The 26,269-nt window shown below is 40.1% G+C and overlaps 1 protein-coding gene across 4 annotated transcripts in view; it reads right to left on the bottom strand.

Annotated features, from left to right (window-relative positions):
* Positions 1–2,827: 2,827 nt before the first annotated feature.
* The window catches only part of PAG1 (phosphoprotein membrane anchor with glycosphingolipid microdomains 1), a 111,070-nt gene continuing 87,628 nt past the window's right edge, over positions 2,828–26,269 (bottom strand). For 3 of the 4 annotated variants that reach the window (XM_030230152.2, XM_018911356.3, XM_050970584.1), the window contains 6 exons: positions 24,280–24,491; positions 21,564–21,615; positions 20,928–21,024; positions 17,333–17,922; positions 12,785–12,844; positions 2,828–11,029 (listed from right to left, as the gene is read on the bottom strand). In XM_030230152.2, coding sequence (XP_030086012.1) covers positions 10,679–11,029; positions 12,785–12,844; positions 17,333–17,922; positions 20,928–21,024; positions 21,564–21,615; positions 24,280–24,404 — 1,275 coding nt within the window. In that variant the 5' untranslated portion in view covers positions 24,405–24,491 and the 3' untranslated portion in view covers positions 2,828–10,678. Of the gene's footprint in view, positions 11,030–12,784; positions 12,845–17,332; positions 17,923–20,927; positions 21,025–21,563; positions 21,616–24,279; positions 24,492–26,114; positions 26,171–26,269 lie in introns of those variants that run through there. The other variant, XM_050970585.1, reaches the window with a different exon arrangement.

Below are 26,269 nucleotides of genomic sequence, written 5' to 3' on the forward strand. Positions count from 1 at the left end.
ATAATGCTATGCTCCATGAACACAGGATGAACTGGGAGTCTTTCAGAGAACATGTACCCAATTAAAAGCAAATTGTCAGCCACACTTCACAGGGACTAATTCTACTTTAAACACCAGGTGTCACTGCAGTATACTCCTGACTCCACACCAAGCTCCCATCAGGTTAAAGCTTTACTTTTAAGCGATGTCAAAGCTTATGGAGAACAAAGATGCTTATACTTTCTGTTCCCAAGTGTCTCCACGCAGCTATGTGATTAGCCAGAATCTGGGAAAATTGTTCAATATTTCAACCAGCCACATTTATAGTTCTATGTGGTTGGCCTCAAACATGAAGCTAACCGTAGTAATAGAGCAATTTTATGGCTGATAGCAATTGTTCAGAATGAAGAATCAAAAAAAAAAAAAATCTGTGAAACAGTTCTCTTGATAATAATGCTGCATGCATTTTTTTTTCTGAAGAACAGCCAGTATTGGGTATTATCCAACAGTTACTTAATACAAAATTTATATCAAATTGCATAATTTGCAGCTTCTTAGCCCGTGAACAAATGTTCAGGAAAAAAACAATATTCTTTTACACTTACCAGATCCTGAATGATTTTGCACATGAAATATTCCTTATTTTTACAAATTCTCTATTTGACCTATAACCTTGTATCTTTTGAGTATTAAAATATACTTACCCAGATTAAACATTAAAAAACCATCACTTTGACAATGAACAGATACTTGTCATATTTCTTCAGTCTCCAAGCTTGGTGTAACTAATCCCTGTCTGCACTGTGAATTTTTTAGAAACCTGTTCATCAGTAACCACTTAGTATTAAGTGGGTAAAGCTGCCCTTTTACTATCTGTAATTAAAGATAATGAGGAGGAAGGTGCAAGTCATGGAGAGTGCAAGCCCCAAAAGGTTAGGTAAAACCTAAAATTAACCTCATACTCTAGTGTACAAAGGAGCTTTGATCCAGTGACATGCTTAAAAATGACATTTCTTTGTATTAGACTTACAAGCAGAATTGGTGTTACATATTCAGCAGTGGTCCTAAGTCACCTGCCTCTGAAATGCTTCAGGATGCTCTTAAAAGGATGCTCTACACAAATGAGTCTTGCTACTGACAGAGCAGTGCAGCAAATGGATGGGGAGCATTACCCAGAGAGCATCTATAACAAAGGAAAAGGAATCCAATGCTACGGCAATTTCAGAGCATAATCCATAGGGCTGGTAATTGCGACCTTAAAAATGCTGAAAGCTGCACAACTTTGAAGGGCTCAAACCCAATATTCTTACCTGCATTAGAGAGCATAGTTCCACTATTCATGGCAGTCCCTGCTTTAGTCAGAGACCACTTAAAGTTGGTGCTGTTGTGTGAATGCTTGAATCTTGACAGGATTGTGGCTTTGGGAGGAGTAAGGAGCTGTATATCACAAAGAAGTCTTAGTAGTTCTTGTCAGATAATGAAATCAGCACAAAATTCCCAGAACAAACAGAATTCTATAAAATAATGCAGGTTTTAAGATCTGCAGGATGAAGTGACTGCAAGGACTGAATAATATATTTGTTAAGAAAACAACTAAAAGAAGCATAGGTAAAAACCAACCAACCGACTAACCAACCAACCAACCAACCACTAAAACAAAGGACAAAGCTTATTTATTGTGGTTTATTCTGTCTGGCTATTGAATTTATATATAGATTTTAATCCAATGAATTTTGCCAGTATTTTTGAATTAAATGAATTTAATTGCAATGTAACATGTTTCCCATTTGACATCATTTACATAGATTTCCAATAATTTCGAGTTATTTGCAAATATAATAACCAGAGAAAATGGCAGAGCCTCTTTTAAATGCTTTCAGAGAATACAGTACAGAATCATATGATTTTTCTTCTGCATATAAACAAGTAAATATTAGGATGCTACTGTACATAAATAAAACCTGCATTTTTTATTATTGACCTCTGTTCTTACTTTTTGATAACTGCTTCATATGTTCATGTAGCATTTTCCCCCCAGAAATATTTACATAAAATTTTCTACATTTACAGTAAATAACCATAATTGCCTACTGTGCTTTCAGCAGCCAAAAGCTGAATTGGCTGTAGAAATATCTGATGAAGATTCTTGGAACAAAGGTATGACTAAATCAACTTGTGTATATTATTACAAAATATTGAGAGGAATTTAATGGCATTTGTTAATTTACAAAATGCAATTTAGTGTTGGATCTGAACTGCTCCAACAGTAGGATAAGCCCTGCAATTACAGTTAAACTACAATTTATGGAACATACATTCTGCAAAACTACAGTATTTCAGTGTTTGCAGTGATGTTGATTAAAAAAATTTGATTTCAAACAGGTAGCAAGCCAAATGACTCTTCATGTAGCAAACAAGCCTTAGCTAATGCCATCTCAGAAGTCTGCATGCATTGACTCCATGCATTGTGTATATGGCACAGTCATTGAATCACTGAGCTGCTCTCACTGCCCACAGAGCTGAACTTCACAGGATATTCAGCTGTATCCACTCTAAGATAGCCAGGACAGTCCTAAGCCTCTCTTTGCACAAGCTCATACTGTTTTGAGGATGTTTTGCAGTTCTGTGTCAGTGATCAGAGACTCAAATAGTTGTCCAAAAAACACTTTGTGTTGCTCTTTCTCTTACACTATGTAAGAGAACTTTGCTTGGAGATATTCCAGTGACACGTATTTTTTTCCATTATAAAACAATGGATAAAAGAAACAACTGTCTGTACTTACAAATTCTTATTCACTGTGTTCTTAGTATGCAGTGTTCCATATATAAAGCAATTTTATGCTGAAGCTCATATAGCACCCAATTTTAAGTGACTCTTACTGAGGCACGATTTTAATAATTAGCTATTAGACATAATTATCCCTATAACTGACTATTTTTTGTTGTTTTTATGGAAGTCATATCAACTCACTAATATAAAAAAAAGAAAATACATTTCACTGAAAAAACAAACAAAAGTACCTATCACTAAACCAAACTTCTAAACTCTTAGGGCCCAATCCTGCAGCCTTGGCTCATGCAAAGAATTCTATTTAAATAAAGTAATCCAATTAGAGTTGGGTTTTTTGTTCATTTGGGTTTTGTTTTTTGCTAAAAAACCCATATGATGCAAGTCCAGATCTACACATGGTGCTTACTTTAGTGCATTTACATTTGTCCATGTTGGGTTTCTAAGAGAACAAAAACATGTATTTAGAATTTATTCATTTCCATTCTGTTGATATGGAGGCTTGATAAAAGATAATCCAGCTGCATCATGGTTGGGTGGTGATGACTTGGTCCTGCCTCTCTCTATATAGGGAAAACTGAGGAGAATAAACAATGTTATCCATCTCTTGTGAGACTCTCAGCAACTCCTCCCTTTATTGTAACCTTTTCTACTTCAAAAATCTTTCAAAACAGGTTGTCTGTGGAAAGGGGGAAGTGCAAATGAAATTTAACTATTGTTACTTTACCTTTTTTCCTAGCTGCTGCTGTGGGCTGTACCTGTCTTACCCTGACAGTGAATGCTCTTTTGTGGTTCTGAAGGTGGGATCTTAGCACACTTTCATCTAGAAAGACTGGTCAGACTGAGGAGAAGCAGCTCACATCCCCCTCCTTAAGTTAAAGGGGTTGGGGCTGTGAAGCAAAGGGCCATTGCTAAGTAGTCATGCCACAGAGATGAGGTGAGATGGAGATGAGATGAGATGAGATGAGATGAGATGAGATGAGATGAGATGAGATGAGATGAGATGAGATGATGAGATGAACCCTGCTGGAAATTGTGAAGTTGGTACATACATGCAGAAACTCAGGAGCCACCACAGTGGCTCATTTCAAAGATCTGCTGGTAGGATGTTCTGAGGACACTGGTTATGTGACCTTTCTCAGTCTAAGATACAAAGAGCAACTTCTAGTATCCTCAGACATGTGAGAAAGAAGGTTCTTGTGCTCTTAGATGTCTCTTCAATAATGCATTTAAACATTGTGATAATTCACATCTTAACATGTGTCATGTGAATGCTTGGAAAATACAGAATTGCTTGCCTGGAAAGAAAGTGAAGACCTCCACAGAAGTCCTCCAGACAGGATGCAATTGCCTCAAAACATCAGACTGAAGTCCAGGCTTCTTAATCTCACAGGCACATTGAAAAGGTCCCATTCAGGAGTGTTAATGTGATGCAGTTTCTGTGCCCTCTGTACAACTGTAATATTTCACTAAGGACAAAAGAGATACTCAGGTGATGACAGATGAACATAGTGGGGAAGAGCAGTTCCATAAATAAGAGGGTAGTCCAAATCCCACCTATGCTGAAAGTTAAAATATGAGTTAAAATTGTTCTCTTTTTAGACATTAGGAATTGAAAGCATCAGAACTGTCTCTTTTTATTTTATAGTAATAAGATTTGTAATGTTTAAGCCCCCTTCCTCATTATAGCAAGATTAAAAGGACAAGAGTTGGTTATATTGTCTTGTAGTGAACAGGAGGCATTCTGAAACCTCAAATGAATCATTCTGAAGTCAAGTTACTAACATACCTTATGAATAATCTAATTGTAGCATTATCATAAACTATAGGAAATAACATACCTACTTTCTAAATGAAAAAAAAATTCATTTTGTATTTTCTGTACAAACACATGCTAGTTAAAATTAGCCAATGCATTTGCAGAGACCAAACCCTTGTTAGACTGTGCTATTATAACAATAAACGAACACCACAAATCAAAGCCAGTATTTAGGAATGTGTATGGCAAGAGAGCACCACATACAGTAGTCAAGTGGCTGTGCAGTGACAGTGAGCATCTTTGCCTTTATAGAAACATCCATCTTTGTAGGCACTTTGCTATCATATTTGTAGTGACTGTCCTTCTGGCCACTTTAAAACTAAAGGCCTCCAGAAACAAAACCTCACAGCTTGTAAAAACTGAACTGTAAGATTTATATTTCCCATAGACTGGGCACAGACCAATGGGTTTGTAATGCAAAGATAATCTGTGCATATCTATGGAAATTGGGGTGCCAGAGTTAAAATATATCTACATTGTGTAGACACTCTTACTGAACTTTGGATTATATGTAAATTAAGTTTTATCAGTTAATCAATGGGAACCTTGTATTACAAATAAGTTGTCATTTTTCTGCTGTTCGGGAGAAAAGAACGGTGCCTACTGTATGTGATATCCTAATGCACTCCTGGAAAATCACCACACAGGCAATTAATTTGTTTAACAAGTTCTGTAAGCCTGGGATATTTTATGCTGGCCAGCCAAGGGTGGTTCTCTCTCCTTGAAGAAAGGGAACCCTGTATTTTTAGCTCTGTGATGTTCCATTTGCAGCATTTATCTTTATCATAATCCTGAACACATGTTGCTTGCCAGCAGCAAGGCATATATATTATATATATATGTTCTTTTCTGAGGCTGAGATCTGCTCTGGCAATGACTTCAGCCACCACCCTCCCAGAGGAGATGCTACAAATCAACTTTAGCACCAGGATATGAAATTGTATTAACAGTAGTTATGTTCCCTGCTCCCAGGAAGAGACCTGCCCTTGAAAGTCTTCAGCACACCACCAAAGGAGCATCTGTCAGGCTAAGCATCTTTCTGCAATCTTCTGTTTTGCAGCAGACTACCACACCAAATTACTTGTGAGGCATGTAAAAGCCTTATTCAGGCATACTTCAACCTGAAAAAATAGAACTCATTTGAAAGAACTGATTATTTGCCTAAGAGCAAGAGCCCCTCACTGAAGTGTGGTCTAAATCAAAATGTTTGATACAGAAACAGATTTCTTACAGTCACGTGGAAAACAAATGTATATGCACAATAGGAGACAGAAATAAAGTCCTTGAGCTGGGGTATGATGTTTCCAGTCCCACAGTGCACAGATGAGAGTCCTGTCTCTAGCTGCTTCCAAGCCAAGTCACCTGGCCTGAGTGGCTGCTTTTAAACACCCGTGTCCCAGCCTAGGCAGTACTGTCACATGGGGTGACTCCACCCTGGCTGCAGCCAGATGAGCAAGAGACAGGGCAGCACTGTCAGCTCTTGTAGTCAAGAGGAGCACAGTTAACATGAAGTTCTGGAAAGCAGACAATACCAGAGAGAGCACTCTGTGTCACAGCTTTACACATGCAAACCATTTATCCAGCATCTTATAAAAGCACCATTGAAAGGTTGAATGAGAGCACCGTGTACGTGGAATTGTGTTCAAACCAGCGGACAGGAGCTGTTCAGGGAGCCATGGAGAAGCATGCAGCCCCACAGGATGGATTCCTTGAAGGCACGATAGATGAGGGCTTGGAGAAAAGGCAGCTGGTCATCAGCCAGTTGAAACTATGGGGATGACCCAGCTCTGGGTTACTCATGAATATGAATCCCCACACCTACTCATCCCTCACTCCATGGATCCTGCTACATGTAAGCAAGCCTGCAATTTATATGAATAGAAAGACTGAAGCAACAAATTGTTCACAGTTGACATGAACACCACCTCCCTGAATGCTCACTATTGCAAAAGCTAGGTTCTTCAAAAGAAGACTGATAATTCTTATTGCAAAGCTTGGTCTTCATAGCTACATTACTGGGCTTTTTAGTGGATGTTTGTGAGTGACTATTGCTATTGTAGGACTAACTGAAGTCTAGTTAACTGAGTTATCATTAAATGTGTCTCTATAAAGATGTTTCCAAGTTGGGACAAGTAAACATTGGGGTTGTCCCTCTGTACTTTTTAGTTAAACATATACAGTATGGAAAAGAGTATGGAAGTATTAGCTACTTTGTAGAAAAGGCACTACAACTGATCTAACTGTGATAATTATGTACATGCCCATGCTACAGGTGTCTGCAAAGAATTTACTTCTCTCTCTGACTGAGAAAGTTATTCTACACTCATGGTAGAACAGGATGACTGGTTTACATATTGGATTAGCACTGGTTTAGGTATGTGGTAAGAACAACTCTCATGGAAGATTCATAGAAGAGATGTCTGAACTGCATTTCCTATTTTCTACCAGTTCCCAGAGGGAAATAAAAAAGACCTTTTCACTAGTGCAGTTATATACACATTACAGCTTCTGTTTGCCTTACTGTGGCAATTTGATGTGAGATCTTATTGTACAGTTGTGCCAAAAAAAGGAGGCAAAGAAATAGACTGTGAATCTTCCCCAGAAAACATCACCAGGTAACAAACACTTCATTTTGGATATTGATATTTTATTTAGGGATATGGTGAAAGAGTTAAAAAGAGCAAAGAGACAAGTAGAAGAGACTCCCTTTTCTTTACAGTCAGATAAATCTCTTTGGGGATTACTGCTGGAAAAATCTTTCTATCAAATATAATAATGAAAAGGAAGCATTGACAACTGCCACAAAGGAACAGGTATTACTTCTGGGAAGAGGGAACTAAACCAGAACCTTGATTCTTTTTGAAGAAATGTTAATACTCACTTACCAACCTTGGACTGAATTCTAAACCATTTTAATTTAGCATTAAACTACATAATGGAGATTGCAGGGGAGTTATGAACTCCCCCATACATCCTTGTTCAGGAGGGTAATTATTTTTTTCAGCTTTTAAGTCCAGTGCGTGGGGTCTCAAGGCTGAGGGCAGGTACACATCCTGAAAGCAGTAATCCAAAGTGTGAATTGCTTCTCCATGAGACTGAGGTCTGATGAACCATTAAAAGGTGGTGACCAGCCTGAAAGTAATTGAAAGAGGAAGGAAAGTGCCACAGCACAGCACTGCAGACATGGTACCAGCTCCCTGTGCAAGGCTGGATGAGACAGGTTAAAAACAGAAACCAAAGAAAGAAGAGAGGTGGAGGAAAATTTTTCTTTCACTGTGTAAAAGGGAAGCCTAGGGGATCTCAGGAACAGTTGTCAGAACAGAGGAAAGAAAGGATGGAAGGACTTGTGTCCCTTCCTACAAAGCAACATTTCTGATCTGGCTGTGAAAGACAACAGAATGACTGGACAGTCCTCCACCATCCTTTGACCTGCTGGTCTCAAGGGGGTATTTCTAGAGTGATGTTTGCTTTTCTTCTTTTGCACCTTAAAATTTTACAATCAAGAATTCAGTGCTGTTCTTTGCTATCAATTGACATTATCTCAAGATATCTTTGAATTGGTCTTGAAATTGAATCTAGTGAACCTGGCAAACCTCATGTTCCTACTTTTTCTCCAAAAGCAGTCATCCATGTAGAGGGATAACTACGCCTTGGGATGCTTTTGGGAATATCAGGAGTTGAGGTATGCCTGCCACTAAACTGCAGGAGTCAGACTGAGGACTATATATATAACTGGTACCCCTGAGCAAGGAACAGACAGCAAACACATAGTTAAAGACTAAAGAAATTCTCCAGCATGACAAATATTCTGAAAAATGGTGCATCTTATCTTTGGCCTTAAACAGTGTGAAGTAGAAGGAGAGAACATTCAAAGGTGAACTTCATGAATTCACATTCAAGGAAACAGAAACTAAAACTTTTATAAAGGGAAAAGCTCCAGAAAGCAGAACCACAGTCATCCTTAAAAAGCACTGAAGTGGAAGCAAAGGGTTTGCTGCAGCTGTCAAAACACGGCAGCGTGGTCAAGAACAGGATGGATGTAGAGTGGTCTGAACTGCTTCTCCTCCAAGGAAGAGAGTCGGAGATCGAGTGTGCTGCGCTGTCCCTTGAGGTCAGGATCCACAAAGTTTGAACCACCCCGTGGGCAGAGGCTGACTGCACAGCTGCACTGCTCCTCAGAGCTGTACTACTTGCAGGCAAAGCCTGTAAATCAGCACACTTCTCTCAGTTATGAAGCTATTTCTAATAAATGTGTGTAACCAGATCTAGGTTTCTTCTTTACAGTACCAAGTCATGGTGAGAACTGACTAAGGATCTGAGAAGGGTTCAACCTTCAAAACCCAGTACCAATTGAGATGAAAGTAGACCTGTTTTGTTTACTACAGAATAAGCCAACCTCAGTTTATGTACTGTTTATTTTGAATTAAAAATAAACTGCTCTTCAAGCACATGCCAGATATTACGTATGTGAATGTTGCCAACTTGGACTATAACTTATACTTGTGTCCAAATTACAAGTGTATGCTTATATACATGGGGATATGTGCACATGCATGTCACACAATGCTAGTTCTTTACTGTTGGACTACTCTTGTACCATTGTACTATTTATTGTATTATTCTTGAAGAAAAAAGGTACCAATCAGTACCTGCTTATTTCATCCAAGCACTGTACTTTGTTTTTCACAGTAACAGAATAACTCAGCATTTTTGAAAAGCCAGTGGCTTTCGAACTGTTTTTCAGAGGCCCAAGTAGGTCTTAGTTGCCCTCCTGCTCCTTTTAGCAGAAGAACAAGGAGGACCAGTGGCTATGCCTGACTAAATCCCACTGTCTCTTTTGCCTCTTTTTTGCCCTTTGGCAGTGTTCTTTTACATAGACTCCATGATTTTAGCTTAAAATCAGCAAGGCATGTTCCATTTCCCTGCTCAAGGAGACAGAAAAAGTCAACAAAACAACCCCAAAGCAATTTTCATTTATCTACTTTTGAAATAGGAAAAAAAATTTAAAAACCAAGCCCAAATAAAGAATGGGATTCCTCCTGTTACAAACCCCAGTAAATTAATATACAGAAACTTTGAAGATGAAAAATATGTTGCCAAAAAAAAAAGTATTACCCACTCAACACAGTACATAATTTTTCCTAGATAAGAAACTAGACAAACATTAAAATAGTTAAGTCTTTAAAATGGGCAAAATTCTGCAAAAAAAATTTACGCAACACTACAAAGGTTAGACTACATATTATGCCAAGGCATTCAATTGCACAATTTTTGCAACATGACTATCTATGGTCTGGGGTGTGTGTGTATGTGTAGGTGTTTCTGTCCATTTCAGGGAAACAGTGCAAGAATGCTAAGGGTGACCGTTGCCATTTTAAAGGGATATTTCACAAATAATCAGACAAAACCCCTACAAATACCAGTACACATCTCAAATACTGCAAGTCACATTCTACAGCCCTTGACATTAAAAAAAAAAAAAAAAAAAAAGGAAAGAAAAAAGAAAAGAAAAAGCCAGCAGAATTAATTCAAGTACATTTGGAGTCAGTCCCTTGTGCACTACTGTTGTTTGCACTTTAGTTGCAGTGAAGGTGGACAGAGCTCCCCAAAGGACATAGAAGTGAGTGCATCTTCCCCAGCCCTGCAGAGTAAGTCTGAGTTGAGGTACAGTTATCCGTGGTTTGCTCAAAATTGCAGATGCCAAAACTTGAATGAAAAATTATGCTCGAAAAACACTTTGAGGAAAATTACATGAAATGATCTCTTAAAACGAGAAGCTAGTTTTGTGTAAAGGTAGTCTTTTTGGTACACAATCCTATCAGGACAACAAGCATGGCACTCCTTCCCAAATTACGTTTGCCTTGGAGCTAATAACAATAAAGAAACCTTTACATTTTCCTGGTCATCTTTCTGACCTGACGTACCCTTTCCCATGAGCCTTGATCCACCACCCAGAAAAACCAGCAGGTATCACACCCTGGCTGAAACGTACATTGCTTCTTCACAACTTGTGCTCCATAGGAAAAGCATTTCCCTCTCCATGTTTCATTGTCCTTTGAAAAGAACGGCAGGGAAATCTGCTGCCAGAGTGGTTAAAGTCTGGTGAATTCCCTGTGGTGCTGCAAGTCCCCTATGCTCTCGTAGTCGCTCTCTCCTGAAAGAGCAGTGTGGTTTGTGTTAGGCACTGCCAAGGTCCTGTCCTCCTCCTGGCTCACTGACTGGATAGCTTCATAGTCCGGCTCCAGCTCCCCGTTTGGTCTGTCCGCTGGCTGAGGCACAGTGGTGGGATTGAGGGCGTTTTCAAAGTCCTTCACACTTGCATAGAGGCCACTGCAAATGGAGGGGGACCTCTGGGATGCAATTTCTTGAATGCAGGTGTAAGGAGAATCCAGTGCCTTGATGGCCTGTCCCGGCTTACTCACCGATGAGTACATGGCTGAGATCTAGGAAAAGGAGACACCTGCTGAGTATGGAGCATGGCATAAGGCTTATGCACTAGTCTGTACCCTTGTGCTACAAGGATGCTGAGTTTTTAAGAAAAGACAGGATCTTCTGATGAAAAGATATCCTTTCTAAAAGGATATGATTTTTTCCTTTGGAAAAAAACCCCAACTATTTCTTACAAATCCTTCCTTTTCTGGCATGCATTTATAGATTGGCTTTCTTTAAAAAGAAGAATGCTTTATAAAGTAAGTTTATAAACATAAAACTTCCTTGAATATAAAACCCTGGTGAGAAAATTAGAACTGGGCAAAAGGGAATGGCTTTGTGAGCAGGAGCTCTTGCAAGTTTTACTATTGTCCTGGAGTCAATTTGGATTCAACAGGGAGAGAGGCATCAAAGGGAGGATCAGATAGACCTGCTGTAATGAAGGATGCTGTCTGATCCTTAGGGCTTTAAAAATTATTATTGTTACTATTTTTAATGGTAGTGGCTACTTTTCTGCTTTTAGAGACACTGCAAAAGAAGAATAGTTAATTAATAATTAATAGTTAATTGTTTTTGTAGACAGAACTAAATGGGCACCAACACTGTGAAGACAACATTAAAAATCTGTAGATAAATTACTCACACCAGATAATAGCAAGCAGTGCCAATACTGATATGCAAGGTCTGCTCTGTTGACTACACTTTGCCTACAAGGAAGAGTTGTTTCTCAGGCACTGAGTATGTGAACTTTAGACTGGAGAGTGAATCCTCTCAGCTGTGAACAGCAGAAAGGGAGCCAGCACCTCATTCCTAACTAAAAGTTACCTCTGGTGAGGTGGTACACTTCAACAACTGCATGAAAGTGGCCCTTCATGAAAAGGTGAGGAGAAGCCCACATCCACACTTGTCCCTCTGCTCAGGGATTACCTGGGCTGTTGCCAAGCACAGGAATCACTCTTAATTCCCTCTCCCAGGCCAAATAGATACTAGCCCTTGCACAAGACAGATGGCTGACATTCCCTGTACAGCTTCTCTGGTACCCAATATCACAATGCAACATAGCTCTTCTATTACATTTGAAGTCTCTCCCAAGCATGCAAAGCCATTCTGGGTTTGTATCAATCCAGTTAAAAGAGTAGATCAACTTCAAGATCAGGTTATTCATTAATGGCTGGGAATGCTTCTCCCAGCAGAAGGCATTAGCTCACTTAGCTCATTGCCAAGTTTGTGTTTAGTTTTATGTCCAGAAAACATATTTATAAGTGGCATGGGTGTACTGGAGATGATCACAGACAGCCTTATTTATGTTTAACTTTTCTCTTTGTTTAACTCTCATCCATTTATCTGACCAACAGACAGTTGGCCATAAATGAAAGTTTATGTTCAGTGCTTTTATTGTGCTTCAGTTTACTTCCCAGAGCCCCAAACACTTTGCATGGGAAAGGTGGAGCATATGTTTCAAAAAGCTGCTGGTTATTCTTCTTGAGAAGGTCTTGTCATCCAAATCAAGAAATTACCCTAACAATCAACTAATTGTGGCCTCCTATTGTTTTCTGACACCATGTTTAACCTATGGGCCTGATACAGCCATATGTTAGAATACTTCTGATTTTAGGAACAGTTCTCTGTGCAGAGAACCTTGGCCTTTCATTTTCCTTTGACACAAATTTCACCTTTCTTGGATTCTGCTTAATCACGCAGAGCTTATGCTAATTTCTGCCTAAAAATTGGTCTCTAGTTAGTTACTGAATTTCATGCAAGAAACCTACCTCATCTTCTGTAAGAGATGGATCTTCCTCTCGAGACTTGTAAGACACTGAACTAAGCCTCTGTGAAAAAGGAAGAAAGAAAGAAAATAAAAGGCTCATCACCCATCAACAGTGTGAAATCTATAACAAAACCTTCCATTATAATCAATACATTATATTTTATGGTCATTTGCTCTCAAGTTCCATTATACATAGCTAATACCCCCACTATTCAGAGTACTTCTCTGGAGATAACAGCCCTGAGGTTAGTAAAGCTTTTTAATGTATCTGTTCTTGTCCTGACCTGAAAGGGGTAAAAATAATGTAATGGTTAAAAAAACCCCCTGCACCACTGTATCCCTGCCTTTACAGCCCTTATGAAGTATCTGCAGAGGCTTCTGAACAATTAGAAGTCAGCTGTTGTGATACACCAGTTGCCCTTTGACAGGATTTTCAGATACACTTTTAGAGGACAAAAGAACAATACTCAGCTGACACCTTCTGGATGATTGTTACCCTTCTGTAAAAATTCTGTAGATCGTGGACCTGCTGCATGGGAGAGCTGTGTCCTCCACCCCTGGAATGCAGTTCCAGATGCAGAGGTGCTCAGCAGCCCGGCCTCACAACCACTCAGACGTGCTGCAGCCCACCTTGAGCTGGAGCCAGGTCACACAGCAGAGTCACTGAAGGATGGAGGGCTTGGTTTGGTATCCAGTCTAATTTCAAGCATCTAAAGTGTTCCGTGTAAAACAGGTCATGAAACATCAGGGGAAAAGCATTTTGCTCTTATGGAAATCACCTTGGGACCTGTACAACAACAAAGCCCTGCTGCTGCACAGCAGCTGTGGGACACCTCCTTCCTGGGCCAAGAAGGCTGTGCTGGACTCCTGCTCCACAGTTATCCAGAGGGAGCCTTCCAGCACTGTGAAAGGCTGTATTTTGGACTTTCACACAACTTCTCCAACTAAAATGCTTCATACCAACTCCAGAGCAAGCCATCTCGGAGGTCTAGAGCTATTTTTAGCACAGTCAATAAAATACCACATCCAGGCACACAACTTGTTTTCTTTTTTTTTTTTTCTTTTTTCTTTTTTTTTCCTCAGAGGCTCATTGTGATAGATTCTTTCCTCCTTCCATTTTCTTGTTATTTTTACTTCTGGTAAATACCAAACTTCAGGTTCCTGGGCACTTCAGACAGACCCTGGCCCAAAGCACACTGAAGTTCTGCCTGCTGAACCTGAAGAGCTTCCCTCACACTGACAAGCTCCCTCAATTCTTTCTCACTGACTGGAGAACAGTGCTCTTTAACCTGTGGTTTGTTTACTCTTAAAGAAAACTCAACCAACCAACCAAAAAAAAAGAAAGAAAAAGGAAAAGTTCAACTATATTTTGGCCTTGTAATAAATCTGCTTTACTACAGCAACCTAGTTTAGTCTTTCCTATCTGCATCTTTTTCTGCTGGGGAGTAAGCTACTAATTTCATCCTCACACATTAAAACAAGCATGTGCTCATAAAATTCTTCAGTGGTTTTTCTGTCATCAGTGTGTCTATGAGCACCATGTGTCAGGACCCCTTCTACAGTTTCCCACTCAAGTACTGATAAATACCCCAGGGTGTTTGCCATCCTGTGCTGCTCCCCTGATACAGCATTCTTTCTTCTTCTGAATGCGAAGCTTGTGACACATCCGTTTTGGAGGATGTTGTTATCTTGGAAACTTAAATCCCACTGGCTCCTGAACATTTTGTACCTAGCAACATTTTAAACTAGGCTGAAACCTCAACAGCAGCAACACAAACCACACGTGTCCTTATTTGCCTTCCGTTTTCCTCTTCTTCCTCGACAGCGCTTGATATTTTGCTCTTTGGCTCAGCTGCTGCTCCTGACTTGGGCACAAGAACAAGAACATTCTCCTCTGATGCGTTTGTAAGAGATGCTTTGCTCATCCTCAGACTGTGCAAGGCTGAAATCAGATGGCAGCAGCCAAATGGACACACAGATAGCACTTCTACCCAGAGTGCTCACTCTGGGAATACCTGGGTGAAAAAGGAGATTCATACTTCCTTTTTAAATAAAAGAAATAACTAAAGAAATCTATTCTGCTTTTTCAGTGTTATTAGAAGAATGATGTTCAAGGTTTTGCAGGTGACAGAGGCCTGTAAGAGGCCTTGTGCTGTTAAAGATGTCTTTCTTCCCAAGTCTTTCCAAATGATTTGGCTGGGTCACAGCCAAAAACCTGTTTAGGTAAATTTTCATCTGTTATTGCACAGCTGGCTCTTAAAAGGATGCTTTGTAGTTTTCATGCTGTTATACAGGGGAGTGGTCTCTGGCTTGGTCCACCTAGCTCTCTCCCAGACTGGGGTGCTTCAGGGACTGGCATGGGCTGGGGATCACCCTGGCTGCCCTCTTCTAGACAGTGAGGCTGAGACAGCTTGGACACACTCTGTTCTCTCTGCTGGCAGGTACAAGCCTTGGTTACACGGGTGCCTCTCTGCCTGTCCCTTCTGTGTGCCCTCACTACAGTGAGGGAGACTTGCATGACGTACACACGACCTCTGTCTTCATCAGGGCCAGGGCAGAAGGTTGAAGAGTTTGGGATACAGATGTCATGCTGAACAAAGCAGCTGAGTAGACTCATAGAGGGGAAGCAAAATCAGAAACACCTATGGGTCTAACTAAAAGAGTTATCAGTGTAGCATACATTTCCATGAACATCTTGGTTCTGGTTGCCAACGTCACAAATACCAGGCATTGCTCTGCATTGCTTGAAACAGCAAAATACAGGGAAAAACTATCATCATCACAACAGAAAAACAATCCCCCAGCCCCCTCCCCACAGAATGCCAACAATAATGACATTTATGTATTCCATCAATTACCATCTCCAGCTCTGCTGCAGCTGTAGCTCTCAAGGACAGGACAGGCGCACACCTCGATGCATTATGCATGTACCCAGCAGCGCGCACGGCAATGATCTGATGCTGCCCAAGGTTTAACTCAGGGTGCCTTCAGCTCTGAATAAATTTTAATTAGACAAACACCTTTTTTTCTGGCACTTAGGGGACTGCATGTGTCATCTCTTGATTAATCCTTCAAAACCTGAACCATTTTAATCAATTCCCACTCCTGGCAGTTAGTGACACTGCATACACGGTGTGCTGGGGAGCTACAGAGCAGCAAAAGCTTTTCCTTTGTATTAGTGCCTGGGAAATACAATTACTTTCTGCTAGTCTTTTCACACCTGGTAGGAAAAATATCACTTTTACACTAAGCTGTTTATCTAAAAGTTTAATTGGAAATTACTTGTGGCTGGAATGTGGGAGGGGGGAAGGCTTCTGGATTATTGTTGACAGTCGCATCTTAATTATTTGCTTAATGAGCTCATTGTTGTAAAAATGTGCACTGAAGAGTCTAGTTAAGCAATTTTTATACTGCAAGTCTTCAGTTCATTCATTTGAACTATATTATGCTTTTAAAGGTACATCATTAGTTATTTATTTAACAAGATACTCTTCTGCCTTCTTCCTGGATTACTGAAATTCTTCAAATAAGAGAATAACCAAAACGAAGTAAAAATACCTCAGCTCTGCTGTGATTTTTCACATAAATGTTTACATTAAAAAGTCCTATTACATCTTAAGAACTTTTTTGAAATTTTCATCAATACCTACCTAATATTATTTGATGATTCCAACACCAAAAATCTGCTAAACCTACAGTTCTTTCATTCACAATTAATAAGAAGATATAGAAACATTCTGAAAAATGCAAACTCAAGAGTTTATGAAAAGTCTCTGCTATGATCTGAAAGCATCCTTAAAATGACTTCTGATAAAAAACTACAAATGGGAGAAGAAACTGTTGAAAATGTCATTATTTTAAATTTCAAGGAATTAATCACAAATCATTCCTAGGGAGGAAGCATAAGCTGCTGAGAAAACTTAACTTTTGGCTGTGATTTCAGCACTTAGAAATTCCTTACACTCTGTTTATATGTGATATACAGAATTTGACAAATATAAAAGCGTACAACTTCAGTCTCTCTCTCTTCCTATCCCTCTCTCCTACAGCCAAAGACAAAGTGAGTGCCTAACACTTGCACAGCTAAGTCAAGGTGGACCAATGAAAGAGGCACATCTTAGGTAAGGACATCCACCAAGGATGCCCCCATCTCCTTTTTGTAAAATGCAGTTTCATTAGAAAATAAAGAATAATACATAGATGGTGACAGAGATACTGGATGCCCTTTGTAATAGCTTCCACAAGTATAATGCCATCAAACAAAGAAGCAGAATCCTCCTATGCTATTCCTGGATAATATTAGGGAAAAGCCTTTTGTAGTGCATAGCTGCAACAGGCAAAAATACAGGCAGCAATAGAATGAGCATATACCTCTAACACAAAGATTCTACTATACATTATCATATTTCCATTTACAGTCTTGCTTCATCTTGAGTGGAGTTTCTTTCTTGTTATTTTTTTCATTACTGAAAAATAAAATCCTCTCCCACCTGTATGTTCTTAATCATTATTTGGCTGCTTGAGGAGGACAAATATTTGGAGTATTTACCTTTTCTGGTTTACTTGCTCCTTCTGTCACTTCTTCTTCCACTTCTTTTTCTTGCACATTTTCATTTTCATCAAGAAGTTTCATGGGTACTGGAGGGGGAAGCTCATCCTCTACATCTGGTATGTTGTCAAGAGGGCTTTCTGAATTTGCACTTTGGCGACTCTTCTTGTTTCGGTCAACAGATGCGTATTCTGCTGACTCAATTCTGCACTCAGGAATCTGGTTCTGACCTTCAGAAACTGTCAGTGAAGCCTTTGATTTGCTGTTAGGGTTCCCTTCCATGCTGACTACTGCTCCAACATCTTTAATTTCCTTCACAGTTTCATACAAGCAGTCTTCAACTATGTTCTCCTGAGAGGAGCTGTCTTTCAAGACTTCGTAAGGCCCTTCCATTCCAAGACCTTGATCATTTTCTGCATTTCTAGATGAGATTATAGTTTCCATGGGGTTGTTAGGGGGAATGCTGGGTAATTCCCGGCTCTGGTGACATTTTATAGACTTTCCAAGACTATCCTGTTGATCTAGGAGATCAGATGTCTGTACTTCTTCATAAGGCTGGATACAGGCAGCTGTACTGTCCTCAGAAAGAACTAAAGAAAATTACAGAGAAGTATTACAAACAAAGGCATAACTAAAAGGTGTGATTTGGTACTCTCTACATCACTTTGGTTTTGTGACATGCTGGAAAGGATAAATGATGCTAATGCCTGGAAATGCCTAGTGATTAGCATGCTTTTTGCTTATCAGCAGGTTTCAGTTACAGACATTTCTGCACTCTACGGGTAAAATATCTTTCTCACAACATCTAAAATAGTCTGTACACCCCCAAGTCTATTATATGTCAACAGCATTCACTGTCAGAACAGGGGGTGGGAGGTTAGCTGTGCATGGATATTCAGCTGCCTTGTACTCAGTTTCACTGAATGATTACAGAGTGCTCAGCAGTCTCAGATGGGAAACAGGTGGGAGGCCTCGAACCAAGTGCCTTAAAAAAATCCTCGTCAGATTTTCCTCTTTGCATTTCCCCACTCTTTGCAATCCAAAGGAAAGCATTCCTTCTTCCTCCCCACCATCCTTCAGCTTGTTAACATGCTGGCCCAGTTCTGGTTGGAACTGCACTTCACTCAGCCCTCCCTGCAGGCTCCAGCAGGAGCTCCCCACCGAGGGCTGAGCCATCCTTCTCTTAGTCTCGCAGCACATAATGCTGGTTGACAACCTACTAACGAGCTGGCCATATGCACAAGAGAGAAGACTAGACTTCAGGAGGTAGTGTCAGGCAGTACATGTTGTTTCAGGTCCCAGAAGTGGGCCACATGTCATTGTCACTAGAGGGTATGAGGGACTGAAATGTATGGGGCTTCTCATCTTACAGCACACGTGTGACATTTGCATGCATTCATGGACATATACAAGCATGTTTCAAGCACGGTAGGTAACTTTACCTCACACTATTTCTTTAAAAAACAACTTCTGAGCAGCTTTACTTTTCCTAATACAGTTCCTAAGGCACTATCTCAACAAAAACAACCCATTCTTCTGTGTCCTTCAGTGTGTTTGACGTGGTGACAGAAGCATTGCCAAGGCAATCGATGCCCTTGATTTGGTGGTTTCCATGGACATTGCTTTCTCTTGTGTTCAGGGCATGCAGACACAGTCAGCACCTGCAGGCAGCCATACCCTGACTGCAAAACTCAGGACAGAACTGGAAGATGTATCACTGTAAGATGATAATCCCAGTCTGAATGGGAGATGGGAATTTTGCCTTTCTGCTCCTTGATTCTAGGGATTTCTGTGCTGTGCTGAGCACCCTTACAGAACCCAGAAAGCACACACTCCATACAGGCTGGAGGGGATAATCAAAAGCAATGAGAGCTTAAGTTTCTGTATTTTTGTGGTTGTGGGTGGTAGCACAGAAGGGGTTGGTGTAGCTGAAGGGTTGGCACAGATAAGACAATGCTTGCAGGTTGGGTAAAGGAAAAAACCACAGCATTTGATGGTTCCATAGCCCTGCCCCTGCTCAAAAAGCTAGCAGAAACAGTAATAAAAAGAACTATTAAAAAAAAGTGCATAAAGTATAAGTAAGAAATTAAAGAACAGAGGTTCCTATTATTCAGAAGGGCTGTTATGCAGAGTGTAAACTGAGTATATATATCAGATAGTCTGAACACTGTCTGCTGGTTGACAGCACACCTTTTAGCAGCAGCTCTGACAGCTGCACATACAGTGACTCATGACAGATAAATACTTCCATTCTGCACATCAAGCCCCTCAGGGAACCACACACCTACATACACAACAAGCCAATGGATGGGAACAGCGATTAGCTGCAAAAACAAAGTTTAAAAATTACTTTGGATACTTGTCTCTAAAGGATGAAGTCTGAATAGCTCTGGCCTCTGCTTGCAGGAGATGAGGAGAGAGCTCTAAGCTGGAGTGTAGCCCCTGGTGTTGGTGTTAGTGTGAAGACAACAGTTGGCTCCCAGTGGCTCTGAGCTGAGAGTGAGTTTATTTTTAGGTGCAGCTGAGTAAAATATTTTCCAGTGATACTTCAGGGTGAATCATTTTGAGTGCTCAGCAAAGCAAAGACTAAGGAAAAAAAAGGAAGCCTATTTATGCTGCCTGTTTTCTAAAATATAAAAATATAAGTGACAGCACAGGACTGTGATCCAAAGCTGTAATCCCTGGAGGAGGACTTGAAATATGTCCACAGCCTCCCGGAGCACTTTTGAAACTCTAAGGTGCAGCTTCATCTTCTGGTTTTATCCCAGTTCCATAGCTTATCAAGGTCAGGGAGGGTCCCATTCTCTGCCTGATGACCTGGTCAATCTGCAGGTTTGGCTTGGTGACCCAGACCTGGTGGCCCAGGGGAGGGCCTCAGCAGCTTCCAGTGCTGGCTAGTGGGGAGGACTGGGAGCAGCAATGTAGGGCTGTGCCAGAGCACACCCAGGAGTGTGTGGATGCCATGGGACAGAGAGAGAGAAACAGCAAGTGTTTCTCACAGGGGCTTGTGAGAGTTTCCAGGGAGTTGTAAGAATGTAATAACTTGTTAAGTATAAACAATCTGCAGGTGGTGTTCTTCTACTTTGTCTTTCTGTTCTTCTCAAAGATGGTGTATGAGAAAGGTGTTTTTGTTAGCTAGCCAATCAAATAGAATGTGTCCTTTATTATCATTTTATTATCACTCTATATTATTATCATTTATTATTACTCTATATAAACTGTGTGGTTCTTTAGAATAAAGCCTTCTTTGCTCTTTCTACAGTACTGCCTCCCACCTGTTCCTGTGTCATTCTCAACACAAGAGTAACAGGAGTGAAATGGAGATGCAGCCTAAACCACCTGAATCTCCACGAGATGATCACCTCCACTGCCCTCCCAGCGAGGCAAACGACTCCATGGCATTTTTGAACTTGGTTGTAAGTTCTGTGTGATCTGGTGTCAGACCTGCAGAGGTGCACAGAGTATTCTGACAAACGGCTTGCCTGTGTGCTTGGAAAGCTGATGGCTAGAAAGCTGAAACTGAGGGATCACCAGCTGAGGAGGGAGCTGTGAGCGCCGCTGGCTCATCCCACCCGCAGGGGCTGCCAGGACTCACCATCTCCATTGCTGAGGGCCCCGTTCTGTTCGCTGTTCGGGGGAGGCTCCGTGACGGAACTCGTGATGGAATGGCTGAACACCTCCTTCTCGGAAGGCTGCAACACAGGTCAGGGACACAATCCCAATCAACGCTGAGCACCATCAACGCTCACACGAACGCACGCGCAACGAGCTGCATTCCCATCCCCGGGGCTCTGACCCACAGGTGGGATTGGCAGGAGAAGCAAACCACGCCAACTAGGTTTAAAGATTTAAGTGGCTGTGTTTACAGATGTTAAAAAGAAATAAATGCAAAGATGTCCAGAGTGATGTCCTTTTCAAGCTTTATGGTAATAGACATTGCTATGGCTTAACCTGTGAGAAGACAGCAGCTGACAAAGGGTTCACTGCCTTGGGCTGCAAATGGAGTGAAGGGAAGGCTGGAGTACAGCGGTGGCAGAAAGGGCACTGAGAAAGTGCAGGTTCTCAGGATCTACACAAATTTTTCTCTTCTTTCCATTCTGCAACTTTTAAAGTTTCCCATGCTCAACCATCTCAAAATTCCAGAGCTATTTTCTAATCTGTTGTATTTTGCAAGGAGCTTGGTACAAACCAACCACAAGACAGACAAAGGCTGCCAGAAATAAATACTTACCACATTCATCAGATTTTCATGATCTCCATTCTGATTTTTGGCCTTCTTTTCCCTTAATGAAAAAGGCACATCAATTTTTACTACAAATTATGCTAATATACAAATACCAATCACTCACAGACCTTACACTCCTGCAGGGAACAGAACTATGATTCACAATAATACTGAGAATGGAATAACTGAAAATTATTACAGGAATTGCTATGACCTCTGTGTAAAACCACCATTGAGGCAGAATGGTGATAAATGGTAACTGAAGAGGTACAACAAACACACAAAACCCTTCTCACTCAGTGAGATCACAGTGAGAAGTGACTGATGGTTATCATAATATAATGTAAACAATTATGTGGAGACAGGAATGGGGGAATGGCTTCAAACTGAAAGGGAGTAGGTTTAGATTAAATATTAGGAAAAAATCCTTTACTGTGAGGGTGGTGAGACCCTGGAACAAATTGCTCCAAGAAGCAACCACTGGTGGATGTCCATCCCTGGCAGTGTTCAAGGCCAGGCTGGATGGGGCTCTGAGCAATCTGGTCTAGTGAAATGTGTCCCTGCCATGACAGGGAACTAGATGATCTTTAAAGTCCTTTCCAACCCAGGCCATTCTATGATTCTATGATAATAAAAATATTATTCTTCAATTTAATAATATCTGAAATTCTCAGATATAGATTCTGATGACAGACTACTTAGAAGTCCCTTAAACTGTGTCAGTAAAAAGTGTGTATCCTATGAGGAATTGGAAAAGGCCAACAAAATCCAGACAACTTCTACTAAAAATGCTGGACAAACTGATAATAAGCATGAGCAGTTCAAAAAGGTGTACAAATTTCATAGCAGTAAGGGCCTACATTTTTAAAGGAATCCTGCTTCCCTGGGTCCTTCAAAGGAGTCAAAGTATGGATCACATTTCCAGTTTTCACCATTTGGGAAATATAGCTCTTATTCAGAAATACTGCAATCAAGTATGAGCTTAAAATAATGTTAATCCTTCCCTTAGATGAGAAGTCAAAAAAAAAAGGGTAAGAAAATATTGACAATATGAAATTTTTGCTTCTTCTGAAGTCTGCAGTTAACTGCACTTCCACATTAGCATCTGTTAAATTTCTGCCTAACTGGGAAATAACAAAACAGCAAGTGAGCATGCACCAATGCAGAGCAGAGAAAGTCAAAAGCTGAATTTCCTCTCTGGAAGTTTTTCTGACTCTGATATTTTAGAAAGAGCAAATTTTATTCAGTTTTCTAGGTCCTCATCTATTTTTGAAGAAGAAGCCAGGAAGAAATTCTGCACAAATGCATTTATGCAGAAACAGCCTGCCCTACAGAATGACCTGAAACAAAAGATATTATATCCAAACTAGCAACACAAGAATTTATTAAAAAAGTTCACCAGAGTATTTCAAGCAATGTATCTCTGTAACTGCAAAGATTGCTCAGTGGTTTGACCCATCTTTCTAGAGATGTTTCAAGGATTGGTGTGTTACAAGAAAGAAAACCAAGAATTATAGAACAATTTGGGTTGGAAAAAGCCTTAAAGATGATACACAGTATCAAAATGCAATGTTTGTGGGCTAAAGAATATTTAAAATTGGCTTTCTACTTTTAAATAAATTTTTTGAAAAATTATAGTATTTTTTACACAGATGTCACAGCAAACTGTGACAATAAGAAGATACTGAAGTGCCAACTTACAGTTTACAAAGGTGTTTCTCCTGAATCACATGAAATTACATGTTCTAACTTAGGCTGCTTAGGGTTTCAACCAACTCTGGGACTTGTTTTTGCCCACAACTATTTTTTGCATGGTGGGCATTAGATAAATCCTGCTGAAAACCAGGGCCCTCCACTGTAGACACATCTTGTGCCAATACAGTGCATTTTATGGCTGCACAATTTCCTCAGTGTTCTCAAAGCTGAAGGGATGAAAGCACATGCTCCTTACAGGCAGATGCACCCAAACTGCAGATTTTGCTTCTGTACTGGATTTTCTGCCCATAGACTTGGCTGATTCAGCTGTGCCTACAAAATAGAGCAATATGGACCACAGCAATGCCACTCCTCACAGTGAAGGGTCTGACTGCCCTGGCCTGTGGAAGGGCACCACGGACAGACTGCAGGCTGCCCAGCTTCCCCGTGTAAGCTCAGCTTACATGTCATGCAGGAGCTTTGAAACATGCATGAACAAAGTCAGCAGAAGTGCTGTATTGGTGAAATTGAATCTTCTCATGGAGCAGAAAATAAGGATAAGGTATAAGACATTAATTGGTACCACTGTTTGATCCTTACTCATTTTTCCATGAAAGGCAGGATCAATACTATATTCCCAGTACTTCAGGAATAGCCACAGCAAAGCTGAAGTACATAATCACTTCCCTTTTTACCTATACTTTTTTTTTTGTCCTGTTTAGCCCACCTGATGTTCTCAGTTTCAGCTTAGGGGTGTGACCTGTTAACACCCAGTGTCTACCTGTGCTTCAGGCTTCTGCTTAGGGCAAACCACCAAATAAACACAATTGAGTACTTCCTTCACAGCAAAAAAACCCCCCAAAAAAAACGTAATTAGATTTTAGAATGAATAGAACTGTTCAAAGTGAAGTTTGCTCTGAAAACTGTACCTTTCTTTTTTAATTTCCGTACCTCAGTCCTCAGTATTTCCTAACTATTTATACATGAAGCTATGTCCAAAGTGAACCATTAAGCCCTGGAGCCTTACCCATTGCAGCTGGAGCAAAGGAAGATGAGGAAGGTGAGGAACAAGAGTGTTGTCATGGCTGCCAAACTTCCCCACAGGATTACTTGGATCTGTCCAGTGCCTAAAAAAACACCCTCTAGCCCCATGGTACTAGCAGGAGCTGGTATCACTTGGGGTTGAAGAAGTTACTCCTTGAAGAAGACTGACATCTGTGCTGCATGCACCTTCTGTTTCTGCAGAAGGAAAGAAAAACACCATTAGAGGTTAAGAGAAATTTTGAAGATAATGAATCTGACAGCTACAAGTCTGGCAGGAGAGATTTTCAAATCCAGATCTTATGAAAACCAGTTTCAAGCACAAGCCAGCCAAAGAGATTTTCAGCTACATTTCTGACAGTAACATAGAACAGATTTGTCAAATATTAACACAAGCTGTTACCTATCTACAGTCTCAATGTGAATAAAAGGTAGTACAGCATCTCTGTACTTGGATCTTCAGGAAAAGATTTATAAATCTGCTTGGAGGGCCAGAGTAATCTATTTTGTGCTTATATTTTCAAATTTTATTGAAAAGTGAGCTTTCTAAAACAGCTACAACTTCTGCAAAGTTAACAAGCCAAAAGAGAGCTGCAGCAAGCATTCACCTCCTTCTCTCTCAGTCTCTCCTGAACCTTTCTCACAGCAGATAAGATCCAGTCTTATTTCTGTGTGAACTACTTATTTTCTTAATAGTGTGTCTGGAGAGTAACAATACTGAACTTTCTTTTTTAGCTTCTCCCCACGTGAGTCTGAGAAAACAAGACAGCAAAGTAAAGAGGGTGTTTTTTTAAGAACTTGAATAAACACAACTTTTTGCTACAGCACAGCAGCCTGTGGGGAAGACTCCTGGGTAAACCTGACTTGTGACATACAAGTTTTGGTATACAATATATTCTAAAATTCTGTACATACATTTAATGCAATTGCTGACATGGCAAAATTAACAAGAAGCTATTAATTCTTCACTGCTGAAGGTATCAATTCTTCATTATTTGGGAACAGGTTATGCAAAGCCTATTTACAGGCTTTCAGCCTGACTTGATTGATAAAAACTGAAATAGAATACAATGGCTAAGAAATGAGCAGATATATTTTGGGAATGAAAAAGTAGCACAAATACAGGATTGACAATGTCCAAAGCCACTAATTACTTACTTTAATGAATACATTTTCATAGAATTTTTTTTTTTTAGAAAATATGTATGTTCATTTCTATATTTATTTCTTTGCAGCAGAAGCATCCTTTGTAAAAAACAAATTCAGTTAGGTACTAATATCATGCTTGTATACAAAAACATATCAACATTTTGTTATTAAAATCTTAAAAGAAAACAAGATTTATTCCCAGAAAAAGGCCATTCAGATCAAAGTAAATCTGGTGAATCAGAGAAGATACACATAACAACTAAGTTAGGAGATTGGGTAGCTTGGGTAGCTCTTACACGTAACACTTCTGTTCTGCACGAAATTGATTCATTCATTTTAACCATGCAGGATCAGACTTCTAAACACCTTCCAAGAAGAACCTTACTAATTTATCTACAGTGGATAAATGATTTTTAAAAAACTTTTCCCTTTAGATAGTAATGTCATTGGATATAAATTCAAATGGGAAGAAACAAAAACAAACAAAAAACAAACAACAACAAAAAACAAACAAACAAACAAACAAAAAAAAAAGGGAAAAGCTGCTGATCCTGAAAAGATCAATTTCAAGGCGCAGCTAAATATTTTTAGTTTGGGCAAGAAAAAAGAAAGCCAGACATTGTGTAACTTCTCCAAAGCCCTAAATACACAGGAAGAACAGGTGCCACACACCTTGGCAAACACAAACATCTCATTGGTAGTTGTGAGCACTGACACCCAAGAGCCACCGCTCTTCGGCCATGACCGCTGCCAAGGAATGTGCCTCTCTTATCTTGGCAGAGCCTGGAAAATTAAACATTTAAAAGCAGTGGCAGATCACTCTAAAA

Source organism: Serinus canaria, chromosome 2, assembly GCF_022539315.1.
Source record: "Serinus canaria isolate serCan28SL12 chromosome 2, serCan2020, whole genome shotgun sequence".
NCBI lineage: Eukaryota > Metazoa > Chordata > Aves > Passeriformes > Fringillidae > Serinus > Serinus canaria.